General features: G+C 37.0%; 1 protein-coding gene across 2 annotated transcripts in view; it reads left to right on the top strand.

Moving 5' to 3' along the window:
- The window catches only part of UTRN (utrophin), a 581,550-nt gene that overhangs the window by 258,087 nt on the left and 301,761 nt on the right, over positions 1-21,702 (top strand). For both annotated transcript variants that reach the window (XM_025381643.1, XM_025381644.1), the window contains exons 47-50: positions 3,224-3,438; positions 5,502-5,619; positions 9,596-9,801; positions 12,030-12,184. In XM_025381643.1, coding sequence (XP_025237428.1) covers positions 3,224-3,438; positions 5,502-5,619; positions 9,596-9,801; positions 12,030-12,184 — 694 coding nt within the window. The remainder of the gene's footprint in view (positions 1-3,223; positions 3,439-5,501; positions 5,620-9,595; positions 9,802-12,029; positions 12,185-21,702) is intronic.

A 21,702-nucleotide genomic window follows, 5' to 3' on the forward strand; every position in this document is an offset into this window, starting at 1 on the left:
CCCTCTGTTCATTCTGTTTCAAATACGCTGGTCTTCTTGCTGTTTCAAACATGCCAGGAACATATGCATTTCTGGTCTTTGTGCTTGCCATTCTTCTTGTCTTCCGCAAATGTTCTTCTCTCAGATATTTTCATGTTTCACGTACTCACTTCCTTTAGTTCTTCTTCAAATATCCCTTTCTAGGATAGCCCTTTTATACCCACAATATCTCAGATACACCCTGTCTCTCTTTGTCTTCTTGTATTGATTTTACTTCATAATACACATCCATTTTCGCTATAGAATGCAAGCTCTGGCCGGGCGTGGTGGCTCACGCCTGTAATCCCAGCGCTTTGGGAGGCTGAGGCGGGTGGATCACCTGAGGTCAGGAGCTCGAGACCAGCCTGGCCAATATGGTGAAAGTCTGTTTCTACTAAAAATACAAAAATTAGCCGGGCCTGGTGGCGGGTGCCTGTAATCCCAGCTACTCGGGAGGCTGAGGCTGGAGAATCGCTTGAACCCAGGAGGTGGAGGTTGCAGTGAGCCGAGATCGCACCATTGCACTTCAGCCTGAACTTTGTCTTGCACACTCCCATGCCTGCAGCATCTAGAATAGTACCTTACACATAATAGGTTCTTGATAGGTATTTGGTGAATTAAAACAATAAATTTTTTTAACTACAAAAAAAGTTAAAAGTGAAGATTGGGCAGAAGGATGTGTGAGGTATTCTGTAGGGTGTGTATCTATTGACGGAATCACTGGGTTATAGCGTATGGGTGCCTTCTACTTCAGTAGCTGCCATTAGGGTGCTGTCTAGATTACTTGACCCAGTTTACACTGACACTGGCTGTGTGTGATGGGTTCTTATTGTTCTACAACATTACCAGCACCTCAACACTTCGTTCTCGGGACCCCTTTACGCTTGTAAAAATTATTGAGGACTCTCAGAGAGCTTTTGTTTTTGTAAGTGATATCTATCGATATTTACCTAACTAGAAAACATTTCCATTAATTCATTTATTAAGTTCTTTAATAATAATAATAAAGGTTTTATATGTTAACAAAAATAGCATGTTTTGTAACATATTAGTATAAGATGCTGGGCACAGGGGATCATGTCTATAATCCCAGGAGTTTGGGAGGCTGAGGCAGGAGGATCACTTCAGCCCAGGAGTTTGAAACCAGCCTGGGTAACATAGGGAGACCCTGTAAAAAAAATTTAAAAAAAAATTAGCCAGGCTTGGTGATGCAGGCCTATAGTTCCAACTACTCAGGAGGCAGCAGTGGGAGAATCACTTGAACCCAGGAGGTTGAGGCTGCAGTGAGCTGTTTTCATGCCCCTGCATCCCAGCCTGGGTGACAGAGTGAGCCCCTATCTCAAAGAAAAAACAAACAAACAAACAAAAAACCAACTATTTTCTAAAACAAACAAAAACCTGGAAAAGCTACAGTTTTATATTTTTTGAAATCTCTTAAATGTCTAGCTTAATAGAACACACCTGTATTCTTATTTCTGCTTCTGCATTTGGTCTCTTGTGATATCACATGTTATGTAGACTTAGATAAAACACACTGTACACTTGGGAGAGAATGAGCCTAAAAAGGCAAATAATATGCTGATGGTAATAGTGTAGGCATCTCGACCCTTGGAAGGGTCTCTAGAAACCTGGAGCTTCTCAGATGTCACTTTGCTGATGGTGGTCATTGGATATAGGGTATTTCCTTTTAATTTGTACTATCTCAGTTATAGATGAGGTCGGACATTTATTTCACATTTTTATGTTTATTGCCTTTTAAATTTCCTCTTTTGTGGATTGTCTTTAGACGATTTTTTAAGTTTTAGAAAAAAGTATTTTGGTTATCAGTTCTTTGTGTGGAATGTGCATTGCAAATACCATCTCCTTTCTTGTTTCAAAGGCTTTTAAAATCTTTACTTATGGTGCTCTTTGGAATTCTTAACCATTAATGGTTTATTAATAGCTTCCCTTTTTTGTGTTTTGTTTGAGAGCTACTTCAGTCCTCTGAAGTAATAAAAATATTCCATATTTTTAACTAACAATTTTGTTTTTCATATTTGGGTCCTTAATCCACTAAGAATTAATTTTTCTATGGTGCATGTGAGGTTAAAATCAGTCCCATCATTTCCCTGCTGCAGCCGTGAGTCACCACTTTATTGAACAGTAAATTCTTCTTCATTGATCTGTAATTCAGTCTCTGCCAAGGTCAGATTTCTCTGCCACCTACACACTGTGACTCTTCTCTTCTGTTGGTCTCTTTAAATGTCTCAGTCCATAATATACTGAGTTAATAATTATTAACTAAATAATATAACTTAGTATCTGGGAGGGCATATTCCTCTACCAAAAAAAAATAATAATAATAAAATTGACTGTTTTTTGTCGTTTTCTCTTTTATATTAATTTTATAACCAGAAATTTCAATTAATGATTTTGTTAAGTTACAATCAACCCTGTTGGGATTTTTATTAGGATTGTGCTGAATTCACAGATTGGCTGTACATTTTAGAAAATTATTTAAGCCTCATCTAATATATCATACCTGAAGTCAGTTACAGATGGTTTTAGTTACTAATTCAACTACTTATTGTATCAAAACCAATCAATGTGGCAATGGATATTAAATACATACTTTTTTTGTATTTCCTGACTCAGTAATTCTACTTGGGAAATTTATACTAAGATAGGGATCAGAAACGTGCAACATACTCTACACAAAAAGATATTCCTTCCAAGTTTTTTTAAAATTAAAATAAAATTTCAGGAGCAATCTAAATATCAAAGGGTTAAATAAAAGTGAACATGGGTATAGGTTATTACATAGGTATTCACAATTGTGTTTAATAAGAATAAAATATGCTCACATTATAAAGTTAAATGAAAAAAGAATAAAAATTTTGAATAAGTTGGCTTTATAATTAAAATCATCTTGCCAAAATAAAATAATACTTCCAATTCTCCCACATTTGTATTTTTAGTTTTTCTCAGTGTCAGTGTTGATTACGTTCTAGAATGTTGCAAAACTGTTTCATTGGCTTGATAGCTACCAAAGACATATGGATATTACAGGTAATGCCATAGCCATTTCAGTATGAAAAAATAACCTCTTAGAGTTTTTTTACTTAAACTAAATTTTATTTAAATACACATACATATGCACCGTGACACCACCATAATTAAAACATCCTGTTGATTGATTTCTCTTTTGCTACGTTTTTTATTTCAGCTCATCCTAGTGTCCAAAAGGTGGTGCTAGTATCATCTGCGTCAGATATTCCTGTTCAGTCTCATCGTACTTCAGAAATTTCAATTCCTGCTGATCTTGATAAAACTATAACAGAACTAGCCGACTGGCTGGTATTAATCGACCAGATGCTGAAGTCCAACATTGTCACTGTCGGGGATGTAGAAGAGATCAATAAGACCGTTTCCCGAATGAAAGTAGGTGCATAGGGTAAAGGCTTGTCATGGAAACACCACAACCCAGAAGTAGACTAGATCTGTTTGAATCCCTTTTGTTTATCCTAAACTATGAGAGAATGAGGTTTAAAAAATTCTGTATCTGTCAAACAACCATCCAGGGCTAACTACAAAGCATAGAACCTTTCTTGCATTTATACTGTTGTGATATGACTTAAACTAAAGACTCAGTGCATTTTTAAAATCTAAAACTGATACCATAAAGCTAGGCACATTAGTATAAACATAAGCTAGTGTTAACATTTCATGCCTATTGTGTGATGTAGGATAATCTCCTAAAGTGCCTTTGCAACATATATTTCATAATGAGATTAATTTCTGATTTGAGAAGTGAGTATCTCCTATACTTTTATTACTATACATGTACCATCTAATATTAATTTGTAAAATTATTTTTCCCTATTTAGTGTGTGCTAAGTTCTGGGTTGCAAGTGGTACAAGGATACTGACAAGAATTAGGTAGAAATTGGGAATCGACAATAAAATAATAATAACAGCTATTATTAACTTTTATTAAGTGCTTCATGTGTGCTGGTCATTTTTCTAAGTATTTTATACATGTTATCTCATTCAGTTATGTAATAATCTTGTGAGGTAGGTACTGTTTCTATCCCCACATTAAAAATAAGCCCACACCGAGGCAGAGGCACTGAGTACATATGAGTTGACAAATTACTGTGGCAAGGCAAGAGTCTAATAAAAGCCTCAGGACAAGTACAAGCAACCTGTTGGGGGAGCCGGGATGAGGAAGGGGATCCCTTCTCCAGTGATGGAAAGCAAACTGTGTGGGGTTTTGGTATCTAGGATAAAGTGATGACATTCCTGGTATAGGGAACAGAGTGAATAAAGTCATATGATACAGGAGGCACGAAGGACAGTAGGGCCAACATTTGTGCAATTAAGAAATATAGTGTGAAGCAAGGCAGGAAAAGCAGTTCAAGTTCCCTTTGTGAAGGAGCCTGCAGGCTATGCAAAGCCCTTTGGATTTTTAGTCTGTAAGAAATTGGTAAGTATTTTCTTCCCATTTCTTTTTCTTTTTAAAAATTATGGCTAGAAACTCATGATAGCAATGCTCTGCTTTAGTAGAAGACTAGGATGGATTGGAGGCAAGAAATGCTTAAATCAAGGCAAAGAGCCCTTTCTGAAATGATTAAGATGATGGTGTTGCAATTAGTGGAAATAAGGAATAGAAGACATGGAGTGTGAATGAGAGTTTGAGTGATTTAGTTTCAGACGTGTTGTGGTGAGGAGTCCTTATGCCATTTAGAAGGAAGTGATCAACATTCATGTGCCCTGGGATTTAGGATTGAAAGTTGTGAGCAATCATTTGATACCAGAGGAGTAGCTGAAATCTACAAAATTGGTGAATTTGTAAAGAGGAAGGACTGGGAAAAAGTCATTTGCTACTATTTGTATTTTTTGTAAATTGTTTTTTAGTCTCTATGACTGTTATTAGTTCTGTACTGAAAACACATGATTTTCCTGATGTTGTTGCCATTTCTCCCATATTTATCATCACTGAGAGACAAACCACCTACAGCATGTCTAAGAGGATTTAATATATAGTTATTCCTCTTAGCACTTTTCTATGTCATCCCCAACCCTACGACATTAGTTTGTGTTCATATCTGACACAGAACACATATGCAAGGCATCAGCAGCAGCACTAACTGCTAATGGTTTCAGGGCATTTTTCAGCTTTTGAAGGGATTTTCTTTATTTAATGTCCTCAGACTGGATGTACTTGAGGTGTCAGTATTTTATTATTTCTTTTATGTGAAAACAAAAACACAGAGAGGTAAAGGTCCTTGCCTGGTGACTCTGGTGCTAAATGGAAGAACTGAGATTTGAATGCAGGATCTTTGACTTTAAATCATGCACTCATTTTCTGCCATGTTGCTGATGCCTCACTGTGCCGGAGAGAAGGAAAATAATGACAACTTTGATGTCAGCACATCTGTTTTGCTTATTATTCTTCTCATATGGCTTATTAACCTATCCGAATAATCATTTCTACTTAACAGATTACAAAGGCTGACTTAGAACAGCGCCATCCTCAGCTCGATTATGTTTTTACATTGGCACAGAATTTGAAAAATAAAGCTTCCAGTTCCGATGTGAGAACAGCAATTACAGAAAAATGTAAGTTTTTTTAAAAAAGTTATGTATCATCATCCACTTTCCCTGCAAATGGTGACACACACACACATACACACACACACACACAAACCCCACACATTTTCAAAGATTATTCAACTTAGAGTAATAGTGTTTAATATTTATTACTCTTTATTTATACAGAAACGTAGCTTTTTCTTGTTTTTATCTTTTGTGAACATTGTTACAATGACCTTATGAAGCCCTTAATTATTACGATCACGACTCTTAAGTAATTACTTACACGTTGGGTTTTCTTCCCTTAACTTAGGCTTTCTTTTAGAGGAATAAAAAAAAGTCAGAGAAACTCACAAGAATGCAAATCCTTTCTCTCATTATACTGTATTCTCTAAAATCAGGTCTTAGTATGTATTTTAACTCAACCCAAAATTCAGTCCACAAATATTTATTGAACAACTACTATGTGCTTATGTGACTGACATTAATTTGGGGATACTTTAGTTAAAAATGAGAGAAAACAACAACAAAAAATAAACATACAAAACAATAGCAAACAAAAATTCTTGCTTGGGGTTTGCATTCTAGCTCAGAAGCATCTAGCTTCTACAAACCCTTCTTAGTGGAAATGTACTACCAATAGCAAACGAAGTCTAAATTCTCAAGAGTGACATCTAGGGATTGTCACAATCTGCTGCCGCTACCCCTTCTCTCACTTCAGCCCTCAGCCAAGCCTGTAGTTATGCTGTTATTCCTTAAAATATCCTGACATTTCCTGGTCTTCTTACCTTTATTCACATTATTTTTTTTTTCTCTTGGCCTTTTCTTCCCAGGTGAAATTCTACGCAGCAGCTAAAATGTCACCCCCTTTGTGATGTCTTTCCCTCCTCTTCTGGTCCCTGGTGAATGTTAATTTCTATTTTTAGTTCCTTCTATGGCCTTTCCCCCCATAGCTTTATTATAGATCTCACAACTACTTTAATTCTCTCTCCCTTCCATAGATTGTGAATATCCATCTTTCTGCCCTCGGGCCTTTCACAGTTCCCAATACAAATTAACTACCTAATAAATGCTTGTGGCAAAGTATAAACTGGAAGGATAAAGCCTAATCTTTCTCAAGGGAAGGAAGTCAGCTACTCTTCCTGTAAAAAGTATGTTTTGATTTCAAAAAAAATCATGGTAGCAACAAGGGTATTATAGGAGATACATTAGAAAAGAACTTTTAGTGTATGAAAGTGTTGGCTTATTTTTACTAAATACATTGTTTTCCTTCTTTTCTCTTTTTGTGAATGGATGGATTGTGCCTATTATGGAACTTTGGAGTGAGCCAGTTTCCCTCACATCATGGGGGAGCTCCTCTGCTCTAGTGATACTAAACTATCGACAAAACCATTTCCAGTTTGCTTTTTCTATCATCTTGATGTTTGTTTTTTTTTTTTTTTTTTTTTCCATCACCTCTCTTTTTGTCCAAAACTTCTTTCAGGTGTTTGTTTGTTTGTGTATTCGTTTTTACAAGACTTTCCTTCTCCTAAATATCTTCCCTTTCCTATTTAATGTACACACTCTATTTTCTCTCTCTATATAAATATTTCTGTGTGTGTAGACGTTCTATAGCCTTCATCACTCCTCATTATATGAAAAACTCTTCTCAGCAGGAATGTCCTGCTACCAATAGTAACCTGGTTTTAGGGCTTAACACACAATGAATGGGACAATTTACTTATTTTTTATGACAAACCTGTGATATTTACTCTCGCTTGATGTCTTTGGTTTCATTTGTTTAATGTTAAAAGATTCTATTAGTAATAGAATTGGTCATAAGTACTTTATGTAACTTTTTAATTGATGGAACATTATGATAGTTTTGTCCTCTCTTAAGTTTAAAACTTAAGCAATTTATTTAAACAGCTACGACATCATAAAACAGATTGTCTCATTGAGCAAGTTTTAAAGAATGATGTCACGTAAGTATAACTGAAGGTCTTCTGAACAACCTTAAGTTGATAGCTTTTTTTTTGGCTTGTTTGTTTTTGAGATGGAGTTTCACTCTTGTTGCCCAGGCTGGAGTGCAATGGTGCAGTCTTGGCTTACTGCAACCTCTACCTCCCGGGTTCAAGCAGTTCTCCTGCCTCAGCCTCCCAAGTAGCTGGGATTACAGGCACCCGCTACCACGCCCAGCTAATTTTGAATGTTTGGTAGAAAGAGGGTTTCACCATGTTGGTCAGGCTGGTCTTGAACTTCTGACCTCAGGTGATCCACCTGCTTCGGCCTCCCAAAATGCTGGGATTACCCGCGTGAGCCACCGCACCCAGCCAGTTGATAGCTTTCATGTTTTACTATAACCATATATTATCCCAAGAACTTTGCCAAAGTGTTCCATGATAACTCAGCTGGAATGTTTTGTTTTAGTTACATTCCTCCTGGGCCTGGTACTTAACTATAGCCTTTCTTTTTGTCTGATAATCAAAGCATCTTCCAGCAGTGTGGTTTTAACATTCTACTTACTTATTATCAGCAGGTTCTTGCAGATATTCTAAGTTATTGTTTATTAGTACCTCAGTTCAAGATTACAAACTAACTCTGAAGTGATTAATACAAAATTTAAGGCTGGGTGCAGCACTTACAAAAGATTTAAGGCCTCCCAGCACTTTGGGAGGCCGAGGCGGGCGGATCACGAGATCAGGAAATCGCAACCATCCTGGTTAACAGGGCGGAACCCCGCCTCTACTAAAAATACAAAAAATTAGCCGGGCATGGTGGCAGATGCATGTAGTCCCAGCTACTCGGGAGGCTGAGGCAGGAGAATGACGTAAACCCGGGAAGTGGAGGCGGAGCTTGCACTAAGCCGAGATCGTGTTGCTGCACTCCAGTCTGGGCGACAGAGCGAGAATCCGTCTCAAAAACAATATATACAAATAAAAATAAAAAAATAAAAATTTAACTTTCCAACTGGGCGCAGTGGCTCATGCCTGTATTCCGAGCACTTTGGGAGGCCGAGGCAGACAGGTCAGGAGTTTGAGACCTGGCCAACGTGATGAAGCCCGGTCTCTACTAAAAATACAAAATTAGCCGGGTGTGATGGCACACAACTGTAATCCCAGCTACTTGGGAGGCTGAGGCAGGAGAAGCACTTGTACCCGGGGGCGGAGGATGCAGCAAGGCAAAAGCTGAGCTCATGCCACTGGGCTCCAGCCTAGGCGAGGGATCGAGATTCTCGCTCAAAAAAAAAAAAAAAAAAAAAAAAAAAAAAAAAAAAGTTTCCTTAGATCTCTCTGTCTTTAAAACCATGTTAAAAATAGAGAAAGGAGAAGAGAGGAAGCTACAAGAGAAATAGAGAAGGTGATAATGAGTAAAAGGACTAGAAATAAACAACAATAAAAGACGAGGGACAAGAAACTGTGGAATTTTTATGGTGAAGAGCTGCTGGGTGCATAGTACGTGAGTCTCTTACTTTTAGTGTTTCTCTTGAACTTGAACATATAAAATTCCTTTTAGAAAATTTTCCTGCTACACTAAAATAAATGCAAAAATATTCTTACACAGTTCATTTTCTTCTAAAATCAAGACTGCCTGAGAAAAATCTCCTTTGAGGGTAACAAGTGACTGTCTTAAAGTTCTATCATGAAGTACTGTTAAACCCTACCTTCATCAAACCAGGTCTATAAATACAACTATAAATACAAAATTAAATAGAAAATTATTTTCTTTATAATGTTTTGGTAGTATCTGTTTATAATAGTAGATATTTTCTTGTGAGTTGTTTTAGAGCACTGAAAATAGAGTTCAAGATTTTTTTTCTCAAGCATGGTTTCAGAAATATATCAATTGTATAGGATGGCAGATGTGTATTAAAATTCCTTTAAAATGTGTTTATCAGCTCACCTTCTTTCTTTTTTCTGTTCATAGACTTATTTGTGATACATTTGATATCTGGTATTTTTTCTTTCTCCTGAGAGTTACATGTTGGGATTTTTTTTTTTTTCTTTTATAATGCTACCCTCAGTGGAAAGGGTCAAGAACCAGTGGGATGGCACTCAGCATGGTATTGAGCTAAGACAGCAGCAGCTTGAGGACATGATTATTGACAGTCTTCAGTGGGATGACCACAGGGAGGAGACTGAAGAACTGATGAGAAAATATGAGGCTCGACTCTATATTCTTCAGCAATCCCGACGGGATCCACTCACCAAACAAATTTCTGATAACCAAGTAAGACTCATCAGATATTTTTTGGCAGTATTATTTTGTTGGATACACTTTTTTTTCCTATTGTTCACTGTAATTCTTAACAATAGGACCCTGTCATGTTTTTTTCCTAAGTTCTTAGAGTATATATTGAAATTTATTGAAGAATTTGATCTGGAAGATTTTTCTGAAAAATTTCTGGAGGCGTAACAAGTAAGAATGTGCATGACTTTTTGCAAGTGAAACACACCCTCAAATCAGCATCTAGAAAGAGAACATTTTCAAGATTCCAGGAAGCCTCTTTTGCTCCCTTCCGTTCTGTATTAGTCTGTTCTCACATTGTTATAAATAACTACCTGAGACTGGGTAATTTATGAAGAAAGGAGATTTAATTGACTCACAGTTCATTTGAGGGATAATGTAGTGAAGCATGACTGGGAGGCACCAGGAAGTTTAAAATAACGGTGGAAAGCAAAGAAGCAGCAGGTACCTTCTTTACAAGGCAGCAAGGCAGAGAGAGAAAGATAGAAAGGAGAAGTGCCACAGATTTTATTTATTTATTGGAGACATTGTCTCACTTTGTTGCTGAGGCTGGAATGCAGTGGTACGATCTCAGCTCATTGCAAGCTCCACCTCTGGGTTCAAGCGATTCTTGCCTCAGCCTCCCAAGTAGCTGGGATGACAGGCATGCACCACCACACCCAGCTAATTTTTGTATTTTTTGTAGAGATGGGGTTCTGCCATGTTGCCCAGGCTTATCTGCAACTCCTGAGCTCAAGTAGTCTACTCACCTCGGCCTCCCAAGTGTCACACACTTTTAAACCATCCGATCTTGTGAGAACTCACTATCACAAGAACAGCACGGGGGAAATTCATCCCCATGATCCAGTCACCTCCCACCAGGCTCCTCCTTCAATTGAACATGAGATTTGGGTGGGGACACAAATCTAAACCATATTACTTACTTACCCTGAAGGTTATTTTTATTAATAAAATGTTCCAAGACTTTCTTTTGAGGGCTACTGTAGTGAACAAATCAGGTAAGTTTAGTTTCCTTTGATGTCTTTTTAACCAAACGGTTTTATTAATTTCATAATAACAAGCATCTTTTTTGTCATCAGGTCAGTTATAGAGTTGATAATATTGAACAACTATGGTAGTTTTAAAAGTGCTTTTAAGATTCTCTGTATAAAATTATAAAATAGTCTTGAATTAGAGATTTTGGTTGTGAGGTTATAGTTTGGTATAACATTTATTTGCCTTTCAGCTAGCCTAAGATAGAAGTGTATATCTGTGAAGAATTTAAGAGAGTATACGTAGAAAACAATCGAAAATGTGGAAGTATGTTTTTATTCTCCACAAATGCAGACTTTACTTGGTTACAGTTTTAAAAGCAGGTGGCCAGTTATACGTGTTTCTGGATCATTCTCTGTGTTTGTGATACTGCTGATTGTTTCCACCAAGTGATTCCTAAGTCCTAGTGAAGCCCCTGACCCCTTAACTAGAGGAGTACAATTAAAATGATGTCAGTGTTTCAGTTATCATATTAGAAGATTATTTTCTAATCAGCAGTGTGGTTCTTTTCTTCCGAAACCTTAGGCTGATTTAAAATCTTCCCAATTGCTACAAAAAGCATTATATTAAAAGTTTCAGTCGTCATTTAGATTTCATGGTGAGTACCTTCATCCAGAGACTCTCAGAGGCTGAAAAACTACATCAAAGAACCAATGCCAGTGGACAAATTCAGCATCAGTTTGGCTATTCAAGTAAACTCTCAGTAAACCTTGCTTGGCAGCTTGATCCATTCAAGTGGTTCTTTGTAAACACACCTTGTGATCCAGGGGCAAGTGATGGAAGATGTCCATGTTGTTGATCCTTCACGTTTCTCCAGGCATGTATGCAGGAACTCTCTCTGTATTCAGTCCTTTGTGACGCATGTCCCTGTAAGGATCAGAGGTACAACAGAAGGAATGAAAAAGACGAATGGTTTGAGGAAGGAAAATATCTCAAAAACAAAAAGATAATAATCTTGTAATATTGTCATCTATGTACCTGATCACTTTCTTAGTTTCTTTTCACTTCTCCTAATTTTGGTTTCTGCTTCATATAAGAAAGGATTTGCCCCCAGTCTGTTTTCATCTCATGATATCTGTATCTAAAGCATGTCAAAATCTGCTGGGAGTACTATTGTTTTGATGATACTAATTACTGAGTGACCAAGTCTAACAAACAGACCTGCATTTGCACCTCAGATACTGCTTCAAGAACTGGGTCCTGGAGATGGTATCGTCATGGCATTCGATAACATCCTGCAGAAACTCCTGGAGGAATATGGGAGTGATGACACAAGGAATGTGAAAGAAACCACAGAGTACTTAAAAACGTCATGGATCAATCTCAAACAAAGGTAACTCTAAGGCCCTGGCAGGTGAATGTATATTGTCAAGTTGAGAATTTGATTGCTTTGGCTTTCTCATGGAAACCTGGCCAAACATGTGGCTACTGCAAGTACATTTTATGTTTTTTTGTTTTTATATTGTGATGTGCTCAGTTAGTATTATCATACTTAGTTCAGAATGTATGTTTATACAATACGTATTTGAATTTTTACAATGGAGTTTTGTTTTTTTTGTTTTTTTTTAATCAGCCTAAACCTTGCCAATGATTACGTGCTCTGATTATCTTATACTCTTGGTATTATTTGGAATACACTTTGTAGTACACTGAATGTAAGGAGTGCAGGTGTTTACAGATGCATCAGGGTAATAGTATCCCTAAAGGTAATTGTAATAGTGTGCTATTTGGGTGGGGCATCCTAAGTTGAGGACCAGACACACATGCACCCAACACTAAACCCCTGAAATCATCTATGTGCATTTAGGGTTTTAGTTAATTTACTATCTTTTTTCCCATTACTTTGTCTAGTCAGAGTATTTGGAACAGCCCAAAATAGAATATGTGTTTACAAGAGAATTTTCTGTCACTTGAACACCTAGAATTTGAGAAACTATAAACAGTGATTAGCATCTCTTTAAGATTGCGTATTTATATTCATCACTAGTAAAAAAAGATATTTACATCATGAATATAGTACTGGGAATGCTTGTGTCTAAGTGAAATTACGTGCATCGTTATCTATTAAAATGCAAGTATCTTAAAACCAGTTTGGTATCAAAACACATCTATTTTGCCATGAATACAATGGGTATTAGAGCACTTTATATTCCTGATATATTCCTGATAATAAACTATGACTAAGCATTTAATAACATTTTGACATGGAGAAGTTTTATACATTTCCAGAATGTTATTTTTAGTTACAATCTCTGAAGCTCTGAAAACTCGAAGAAGAGAGTTGTGAGGGCAGAATGTGAGGTTGAATGTGTTGTTAGATATACCTAGGATACTGGAGAAAATAAGATTGGGTTAGCAAAGACAAAACTTCACAAGTGGTTAAAGCAGGGTGAGTATAATATTGGTCTTTCTAACATTTTACTACAACTTTTCTCTTTTATTGTAATAGGTTATTTGGATATAGTAAAGATATCATAACTCACGCGGGGAAGAAGGTGAATTAAAAACAGCTTTAACCTTAAGAGATATAGTCCTTAAATATACTTTATCTTTGTGTTTCCAAAAGTTCCATGTACAAGAGTTAGGACTTGTTTTCCCTGTAACTTAACAAAAAATTGATCCCTTAGGAATGTGTGGCCTGGTTTTTTTATAACCACCAATTATTTTTTTTTTTTTTTTTTTTTTTGGCTTCTACTTTGTAAATATTTTAAGACGGCCTACAGCAGTAGTTGGATTAGATGGAAGAGGCAATTAAAAATGAATTATATTGCAAGGTGATTTTTCATTTATCATAGCTAAGACAATCACAATGTTCCAGTTGCTTTGGAGTTACAAATGGTTGTCTTATTGTTTTTCTCTGCATTTGGTGGTGGGGGAAATAAGTAATTATATTAATATTTAGACATGATTTAGATATATTGTTATCTATAAAGCAGGGAAAACAGAGCAAAACTGGCTCATAGGATCCCTTCACAAATGACAACTAGGGCTTCTATATGTAAAGAGAGTTTTCTCTTTTAAATACAGTGATATTTAAATTTTTAACTATTTTAGATGGACATCTTTGTAGAATATATAAATCTTTCTTTGCCTTCTTAAAGCTTGTGAATGTATATTTAACTTTTTTTTTTTTAATTCTTGGTATTATTGTTGCAAAGATAGAATTAAAGAACTTTGATGGATATAAGTGACCTTAGAGTGCTTCCGAACCAGTATTTCTCAACCTTTCTTTACATTATTGCTTCCCTAAGGAGCCTTTGTAGACTCATCTCCCCCATGAAATTTTAATACCATGATATACTGTGTACTGTATGGTTGTGCTTTATATATAAAAAGAGTACATTTTTTCACCCTCCCCCTGAAAAGAAATAACCATTTATTACCTCTGCTGAGAATACATGGTCTAATCTAATGTTGTTAGACTCAGAGAAGTTAAATGACATGTTCAAAGTCATGCAACACAGTCAGGATGATATTTTTCTATGCTAAATGGTAATACTCTTCATGCTCTGAGTTCTGAAGAATTGGCAGTAAATTTATTCAGGCTGCTATACTTTGTGAGATTTGGGGCTTTGTTTTGTGCATGTGAATTTTGAGTATCATCTCATTGGCAGGCACTGTACTAAGCTCTTCACACACATCATTTCGTTTAATCTTCACAACAACCACAGGAGAGAGGTAGCATTTTCATCAGTCCTGTGTTGATGAATAAACTGAAGTTTACAGAGAAGTTAAGGAATCACTCAAGACCACACAGCTTATAATGGCAGAGCTGGGACTGGAATTTAAGCTTGACTGGCAAGTCAGGCTCTTATCATCTCTAAAAACAGTTTCATTTTTCTTCTTTCAATCAGACTGTCAGCCTTTGCTGACATTCTTGGTGACTGCTTTGTGTACCCGCCTCTCAGTTCTGTCTATAATTCCGCTTACTGATTCTTATCTGTGTTGAGTTTACAAGCCATATCAGATGAAAGATATGGACCTTTTTTATGCATAATGTAATGCACTCCAGTACATGGCCATCACACCCTGTCTAATGGCTGCTGAGAGGCCTTTTTACCATGGCTGCCCTCTTATCTTCCAGCCTATTCTGTATATACATCATTGTCAGCCAAATTCTGGAGGGGTGAAGGGTTGTTATACTTGCACATGGAATACTGTGCAGCATAATGTGTGAAGTTCAATATCATCTTTCAAAGGAAATGTTTTGTATAAATTGCAGTTAGCCTAAATAATTTGGCTATTCACAATTTTAAGTCCACAGTCCCTTATCTACAATGCCAAAATCTAAAAACAGCTTTGATAACAGAAAGCTTTGAATTGCCATGCGGGTATTTATTAAAGTCTTTATTTATTCTGATTAGTGTGAATGGCCTTGTTCCTTGCTGCAGAAATATTAATGTGTTTGATTGCTTCCCCAGACCCTGTTCAGGAGTAGTAGTTAATATAGTTACTTTCATAATATTAGTATTCTAATGTTCAAAAAAATCTTAATTCTGAAACACAACTGAATCCTGATTTTTTGGATTCTTTGTACAATAGGCCTGTCTCTAATGTTTCTAACTAATCTATATATACTGACCACTACTTTTTTTACTTATAACTTTTTTTCCTTCCATCTCTTAATGCTAATTAACAAATTTTCTAGTGCCTGTTGAGATAGTGATTGTTGAAATGTGTTTATAGCACAGTCAGTGTTGATGCCTGATTTGGGTCTGAAATGTTATTTTAGCTGTATATATTTTGGTACTCCAGGGCCAAAATAACATTCTATAACACACACATACGTATTCACACATGTATAACTATGTGTGTATAGATGTGTTTGCACATGCGTGTATATATAGGTATGTGTATATATAGGCACACCCATGTATATGCACACACAGTTATCTACACTGAAGTATTGTAGAGGAAATGAGACAGCATAGCTGTGTGCTATAAACAATTTCTTAGAAATCACTAATTACTCTGTCTTTTTCTCCTTGTCCTTATCCCATGAAGTCACATTTTACCTTGCCTATGTTAAGGTATTTCTAGGTTGGTACAGGTAGAACAGAAAGCACAGAATGTAAGGAATATGGGGCAATCATTGGTTAAAAGCCCATCTTATGCACTTGCCTTTTGTGCTAACTTGTAGGAAGTTATTTCAACTCACTGAATCTCCATTTCCTTGATTCTAAAGTGGAGAACATGTCTAATATGTAGGGTTATTGTGATATCAAAAGTTATGTGTAAAAGTTCTTAGTAGGTAGTCTATACTTAAGAAAAAGTTGCTCAAACTGTCATCATCTGCTCTTTCATATGCCTTTCTGATAAATCCACTGCTTTTAGCCACATGCACCGTACTTTCTGTGGTTAAATTAGCAGAAGGTTGAGTCAGTTGTTTGTTCATAGTCATTTCAAACTCTTTCTACTTTAATTACTGATAAAATACTTGATTGTCTGCTTTTCTGAGTGCAGTATAGGTATTCTAAAACTTTGTTAACAGATAAAATTTCTTAAAAAATGTAGTTTCCTTGGTTTGCAGAATTATCACAGTTGCTGAATTTACCTTGCAATTAAGCATTTTCTGCCAAAGCAAAAATCAACCATCCTGGGAAGGAAAGGTACAGAATTTAAAAAGACACAATTTTTTTTTAAAGTTATTTTATTTTATTTTATTTTATTTTTTATGTTCCAGGATACATGTGCAGGACATGCAGGTTTATGACATAGGTAAATGTGTGCTGTGGTGGTTTGCTGCATCTATCAACCTATTACCTAGGTAGTAAGTCCAGCATTCATTAGCTATATATCCTGATGCTCTCCCTTCTCCTGCTTCCTCCCTACGGTCCCCTCCCTGGGTCCATGTGTTCTGATTGTTCAGCTCACATTTATAAGTGAGAACATGCGGTGTTTGGTTTTCCGTTCCTGCATTAGTTTGCTGAGGATAATGGCTTCCAGTTCCATCTATGTCCCAGCAAAGGACATGATCTCATTCCTTTTTATGGCTGTATAATATTCCATGGTATGTAGGTACCACATTTTCTTTATCCAGTCCATCATTGATAGGTATTTGGGTTGATTCCATGTCTTAGCTATTGTGAACAGTGCTGCAGTGAACACACACGTACATGTGTCTTTATAATAGAATGATTTATATTCCTGTGGGTATATACCCAGTAATAGGATTGGTGGGTTGAATGGCAGTTCTATTGTTAGGTCTTTGAGGAATGCCACACAGTCTTCCACAACAGTTGAATTAACTAACATTCTCACCAACAGCATAAAAGCCTTCCTATTTCTCCACAGCTTCACGAACATCTGTTGTTTCTTGACTTTTTAATAATTACCATTCTGACTAGCATGAAATGGTATCCCATTGTGGTTTTGATTTGCATTTCTGTAATGCTCAGTGGTGTTGAGCTTTTTTTCATATGCTTGGTCACATAAATGTCCTCTTTTGAGAAGTGTCTGTTCATAAGACACAATTATTTAATGTGGGAGGCACAAATACAGATTTATCCAGTAAGATAACTTTATTTTCTTCTTTTGAAATGGTATTGTCTTTCTCATTAATGTTTATTAGTTAATAATGGCCAGCTAGACATGTGGAGTGTATATAGTTTTCAAAAGGTTATTTAAAAATTGTGTATACTAAAGATTGATTTTGTAACTATTCTGAAAACAGGTTAAGTTTCAAAAATTTAATTTTGATTGATTTTCCAATTAATTTTGTTGTATATTTGGAAGCTTCTATTATATCTGTTATTACTTTTTCAGTAATGATGTTTATTGTCCCCATAGATTAATAAAAATGAAGCTTTTTTCAGCAATTATTCTTTGTCCAATTTGGTCAGTTCTTTTTAACAGTCATCAGTAGAAGATACTCATATTGGGATTGTTTCATAAGGCCTGATAACAGCCAGGCTCAACCTTCAAGCTCTTAAAACGAATGCTGTAGCAGCTGTTGTTCCCGAATGAATGGGCTTAGGTGAAAAGTACAGGTAGCCTTATCCTCCTAGCATGTCCAAAAATATGAGGTTCGGAGATTTGGGTCAGTCAACTTGATTTATCCTCTCGGAAGCTTACTTCTTTCCCTGAAAATCACCTTACTTTTCAACTTGTTTGTTTTCTCTGCTAGCATTTGATTTTTAGTTTTCCCTTCCAAGTTGGGAATAAAGCTGGCCAAAAAGAGAAGTATAAAAATTATAGTCTTCTATATTTTCCTCTTCTGTTATGTTGTTTTAATATCTCAAGTATCATTTTATTACTTTTTTTAAAACAATCGCCAACAATGTCTTTGTGATAAATGCCTATGAATGTTAGTGTTTTCATTTTGTAAATATCAAACTCAAGCATGCAGATATTTTCTCAGCACATTTAGCTCCATATCAAACAAACTAAAGAGCCAATGCCCACAGAAACAATGCCCACAGTCTTTGTTTTTGTTTTCATTTGTTTCTTTTTCCATTCATTGATTAATCAACTAGTTAAACAGGTATTTATTTAGCTTCCTATTTGCCAAGCTCTGTGACCAGCCCTAAAGATTCAACCATAAATACACCGTGTTCCTGTTCCCAGGAAGCTTACATTGCTTAGGAGGAGCCATGCAATGTACATAAGTGGTAAATAAGAACATAATACATAATTATAGGAGATTGTTTTGGAGGCGAGAGAAATTAAAGAGGTGCTATGTAAGAGAGGGGCTTAACTGAGGCGAATTTACAAAGCATAACTTGGTGGCATTTGAACTGGTTCTGGAGGCTAAGAAAGAACCATCTGAAGAAAATTACAGAGTGAACAGCAAATATAAAAGTCATGAGGCAGGAAAGAGCATAGCATGTGGTTGCAATATAATGAATATGATGGTAAGAGCTTGAGACGCGGTAGGAGAGGAAGGCAGAGGCCAGATCATGCTGAACTTTGTAAGACATGGTATATTAGTCCATTTTCATACTGTCATAAAGAACTGCCTGAGACTGGGTATTATAAAGGAAAGTGTTTTAATTGACTTACAGTTCGGCATGGCTGGGGAGACCTCAGGAAACTTACAATCATGGCAGAAGGTGAAGGGGAAGCAAGGCACCTTCTTCACAAGGCAGCAGGAAGAGAATTGCTGAGTGAAGGGGGAAGATCCCCTTATAAAACTGTCAGATCTTGTGAAAACTCACTCATTATCACTAGAACAACATGGGGGAAACCATCCCCATGATCCAATTGTGTCCACCTGGTCTCTTCCTTGACACATGGGATATAGGGGTTATAATTCAAGGTGAGATTTGGGTGTGTGTACAAAACCTAATCATATCACATGGGAAGGAGTTTGGATATTAAAAGTACAATAGAAACTTATTGGAATTGTTAAGGAAGGGAGTGACACTGTCTGATGTGTATATATTAAAATTTAATCTCTCTGGATCTTATGTGGAGAATAGGTTGCTAGTGGGTATAGTAGAATAATTGGGAAGACCAGAAAGGAAGTGATGGCTGTGGTCCAGCTGGGACATGGTGGTCCCCGTGGCTATTGTATGCCAGTAATGATGTAAAGAAGATGGTAGATTTGCGATATGCTATGGAAGTAGAAAAGACATTTTGGTGGATTAGATATATGCCTTAAGGGCTTGGAAACAATCCAAGATGGAATTTTGTAAAAGGATGAGTGGTAGTACAATTCACTGAATTGGGAAAGGATGCAGGAGTTTTGGAAGAACAAAAATTATAAGTTGGGTTATGGTAAGTTTGAGATGCCTGTTAGATATCTAAGTATATAAGTTAAATAGACAATTATGTATATATATCTGGAACTCAGACGTTCTAGACCTCAGATATGAATTGAGAGTTCTCAGCATTCACATTGGAGGTTGAACATGTGGGACTGGATGAGATCACCAGGGAGGGAGTGAAGATGAAGATGAGAAGGGCATGCCTGACTGAGTCCATAAGGCCTAGGGTTTGGTGATTGAGCAAAAAAGGAGAAAAGAGCAAAAGGGTCTCAGAAAAAATTTCCAATGAAGTGGAAAAAAAAAATTGCAGATTTGTCACGTTCAGAAATAGAGGGAGGAGAATATCTCTTAGAGGAAATGGAAATAGGGGAATGTGTCTAAGAAAGAATGTTCTACTGGGTTGAATTGGGCTGAATCATCAAATAAGATGACACAGTACACGATTTTGGGAATTCGACAGCTTGGACATTCCTGGTGATTTTGGAAAGAGCAATTTGGAGGAAGTAAAACGGCTGGAAGCTAGATAGTGAGATGAAGGTGAAGAAGTAGAAACAGTTTGTGGAAACAACTTTAGAGAAGTTTGTGTGAAGAGGGACAGAGAGATTGGGTAGTACTTAGTGTGGGGACTGTAGGGTAAAGAGAGTTGATTGACTTTTCTGTTAAAATGGATTATAGTAAATCATGTTTGTGTGCTTATGAGAATGACCCACTAGATGAGAGACTGGTGATCAAACATAGAGGGGACAAAGAAAGGAGGACAAGAAGGCTTTGAGAAGATAACAAAGTGAGATTTAGAGAATTGGGTTTGGTAAGAACTGGAATGCACCTTTCATTATGACCAGAAAAGGCAACAAGAAGATGAGTTTAGATGTAGGTGAACTAGACCATTAGTGGTGGAAGACGAAAGGTTCTTCATGCAAGAACTGAGCTTTATGATCCATCAAGCACGTTGTCAGTGAGTTTGGAGGTGGGACTAAGAGAAGTTGGAAGAGAGAGGATTGGGTGTAAAATCAGATCTTTGTGAGTGGGATGGAGAGTTTCCTAGGGTAAATTTATAGTATTTCTGGGCAGTAATGAGTGCCTATTTGTGGTTTATATTATTAAATGTAAGGAAAGGTAGCCCTGTTGAACTGCTCTTTATAGGATTCATCTGCCCAATGAGGCAATGAAGAAGAATGCAGATGGAACTGGGAGAAAGATGGAGCAGGGAAGAGTAAGATCTTTGGAAATGAGAGGAGAACAGGATTGCCTCTGGTCCATAATGGTGTCTCATGTGTCCCTTTCTCTGGGTGGTGCCATCCCTCACTAGAGCTGTGGCTTGGCAAACAGATCTTGAATTGGATTTCAAACTTCACTTCCTCATTGAGGCAGTGGTCAACCTTTATAAATATATACAGTGCCCCTGAACCTGAAACTCAGTATAGGAACATAGGGGATACATGTGTTGTACTTTCCACAGCAGGATTTTGCCTGGAAGATGGGTAAACAATAACCTGGAGGTAGCAGTGGGGAGCAGGGACGACCCTTATTCCAACTCCTCAGACTGAGGCATAAAGGATCTGAGAGAAAAAGGAAAAAACTTCATGAAAAGTTTGCAGGGGACCCCATGCAGTGGCTGACGTCTGTAATCCAGCACTTTGGGAGTCCAAGGCAGGTGGATCACTTGAGTCCAGGAGTTCCAGACTAGCCTGGGCAATATGGCAAAACCTCATCTCTACAAAAAATACAAAAATTAGCTGGGCATGGTGACACATGCCTGTAGTCCCAGCTACTAGGGAGGCTTAGGTGGTAGGTTCAATTGAACCTAGGAGGTGGAGGTTGCAGTGACCTGTGATCACACCACTGCACTCCAGCCTTGGTGACAGAACCAGACTCTGGAAAAAACAAGAAGTTTGCAGGAGAAATAATGGCCCTAAGGAAACTGGTTTCAGTGAAGACAAAAAGGGATTGGTTCGAGGAGATGGAAGATACAGTAGAGTCTGCTGATCATAGAAGAGGAGCTCTAGAGCATGGTGGAAGAAGGGTTGGGGGAGTGTATTGGCACAGACTGGGGAAGGTATTGGAGTTACGGTTCAATACTCATTGACTAATAAAGACCAAATATCTGGTAGTGACTTAGCTAAAGAGGAAATAGGATGTGGTG

The sequence above is a fragment of the Theropithecus gelada genome, chromosome 4, assembly GCF_003255815.1.
Source record: "Theropithecus gelada isolate Dixy chromosome 4, Tgel_1.0, whole genome shotgun sequence".
Classification (NCBI taxonomy): domain Eukaryota; kingdom Metazoa; phylum Chordata; class Mammalia; order Primates; family Cercopithecidae; genus Theropithecus; species Theropithecus gelada.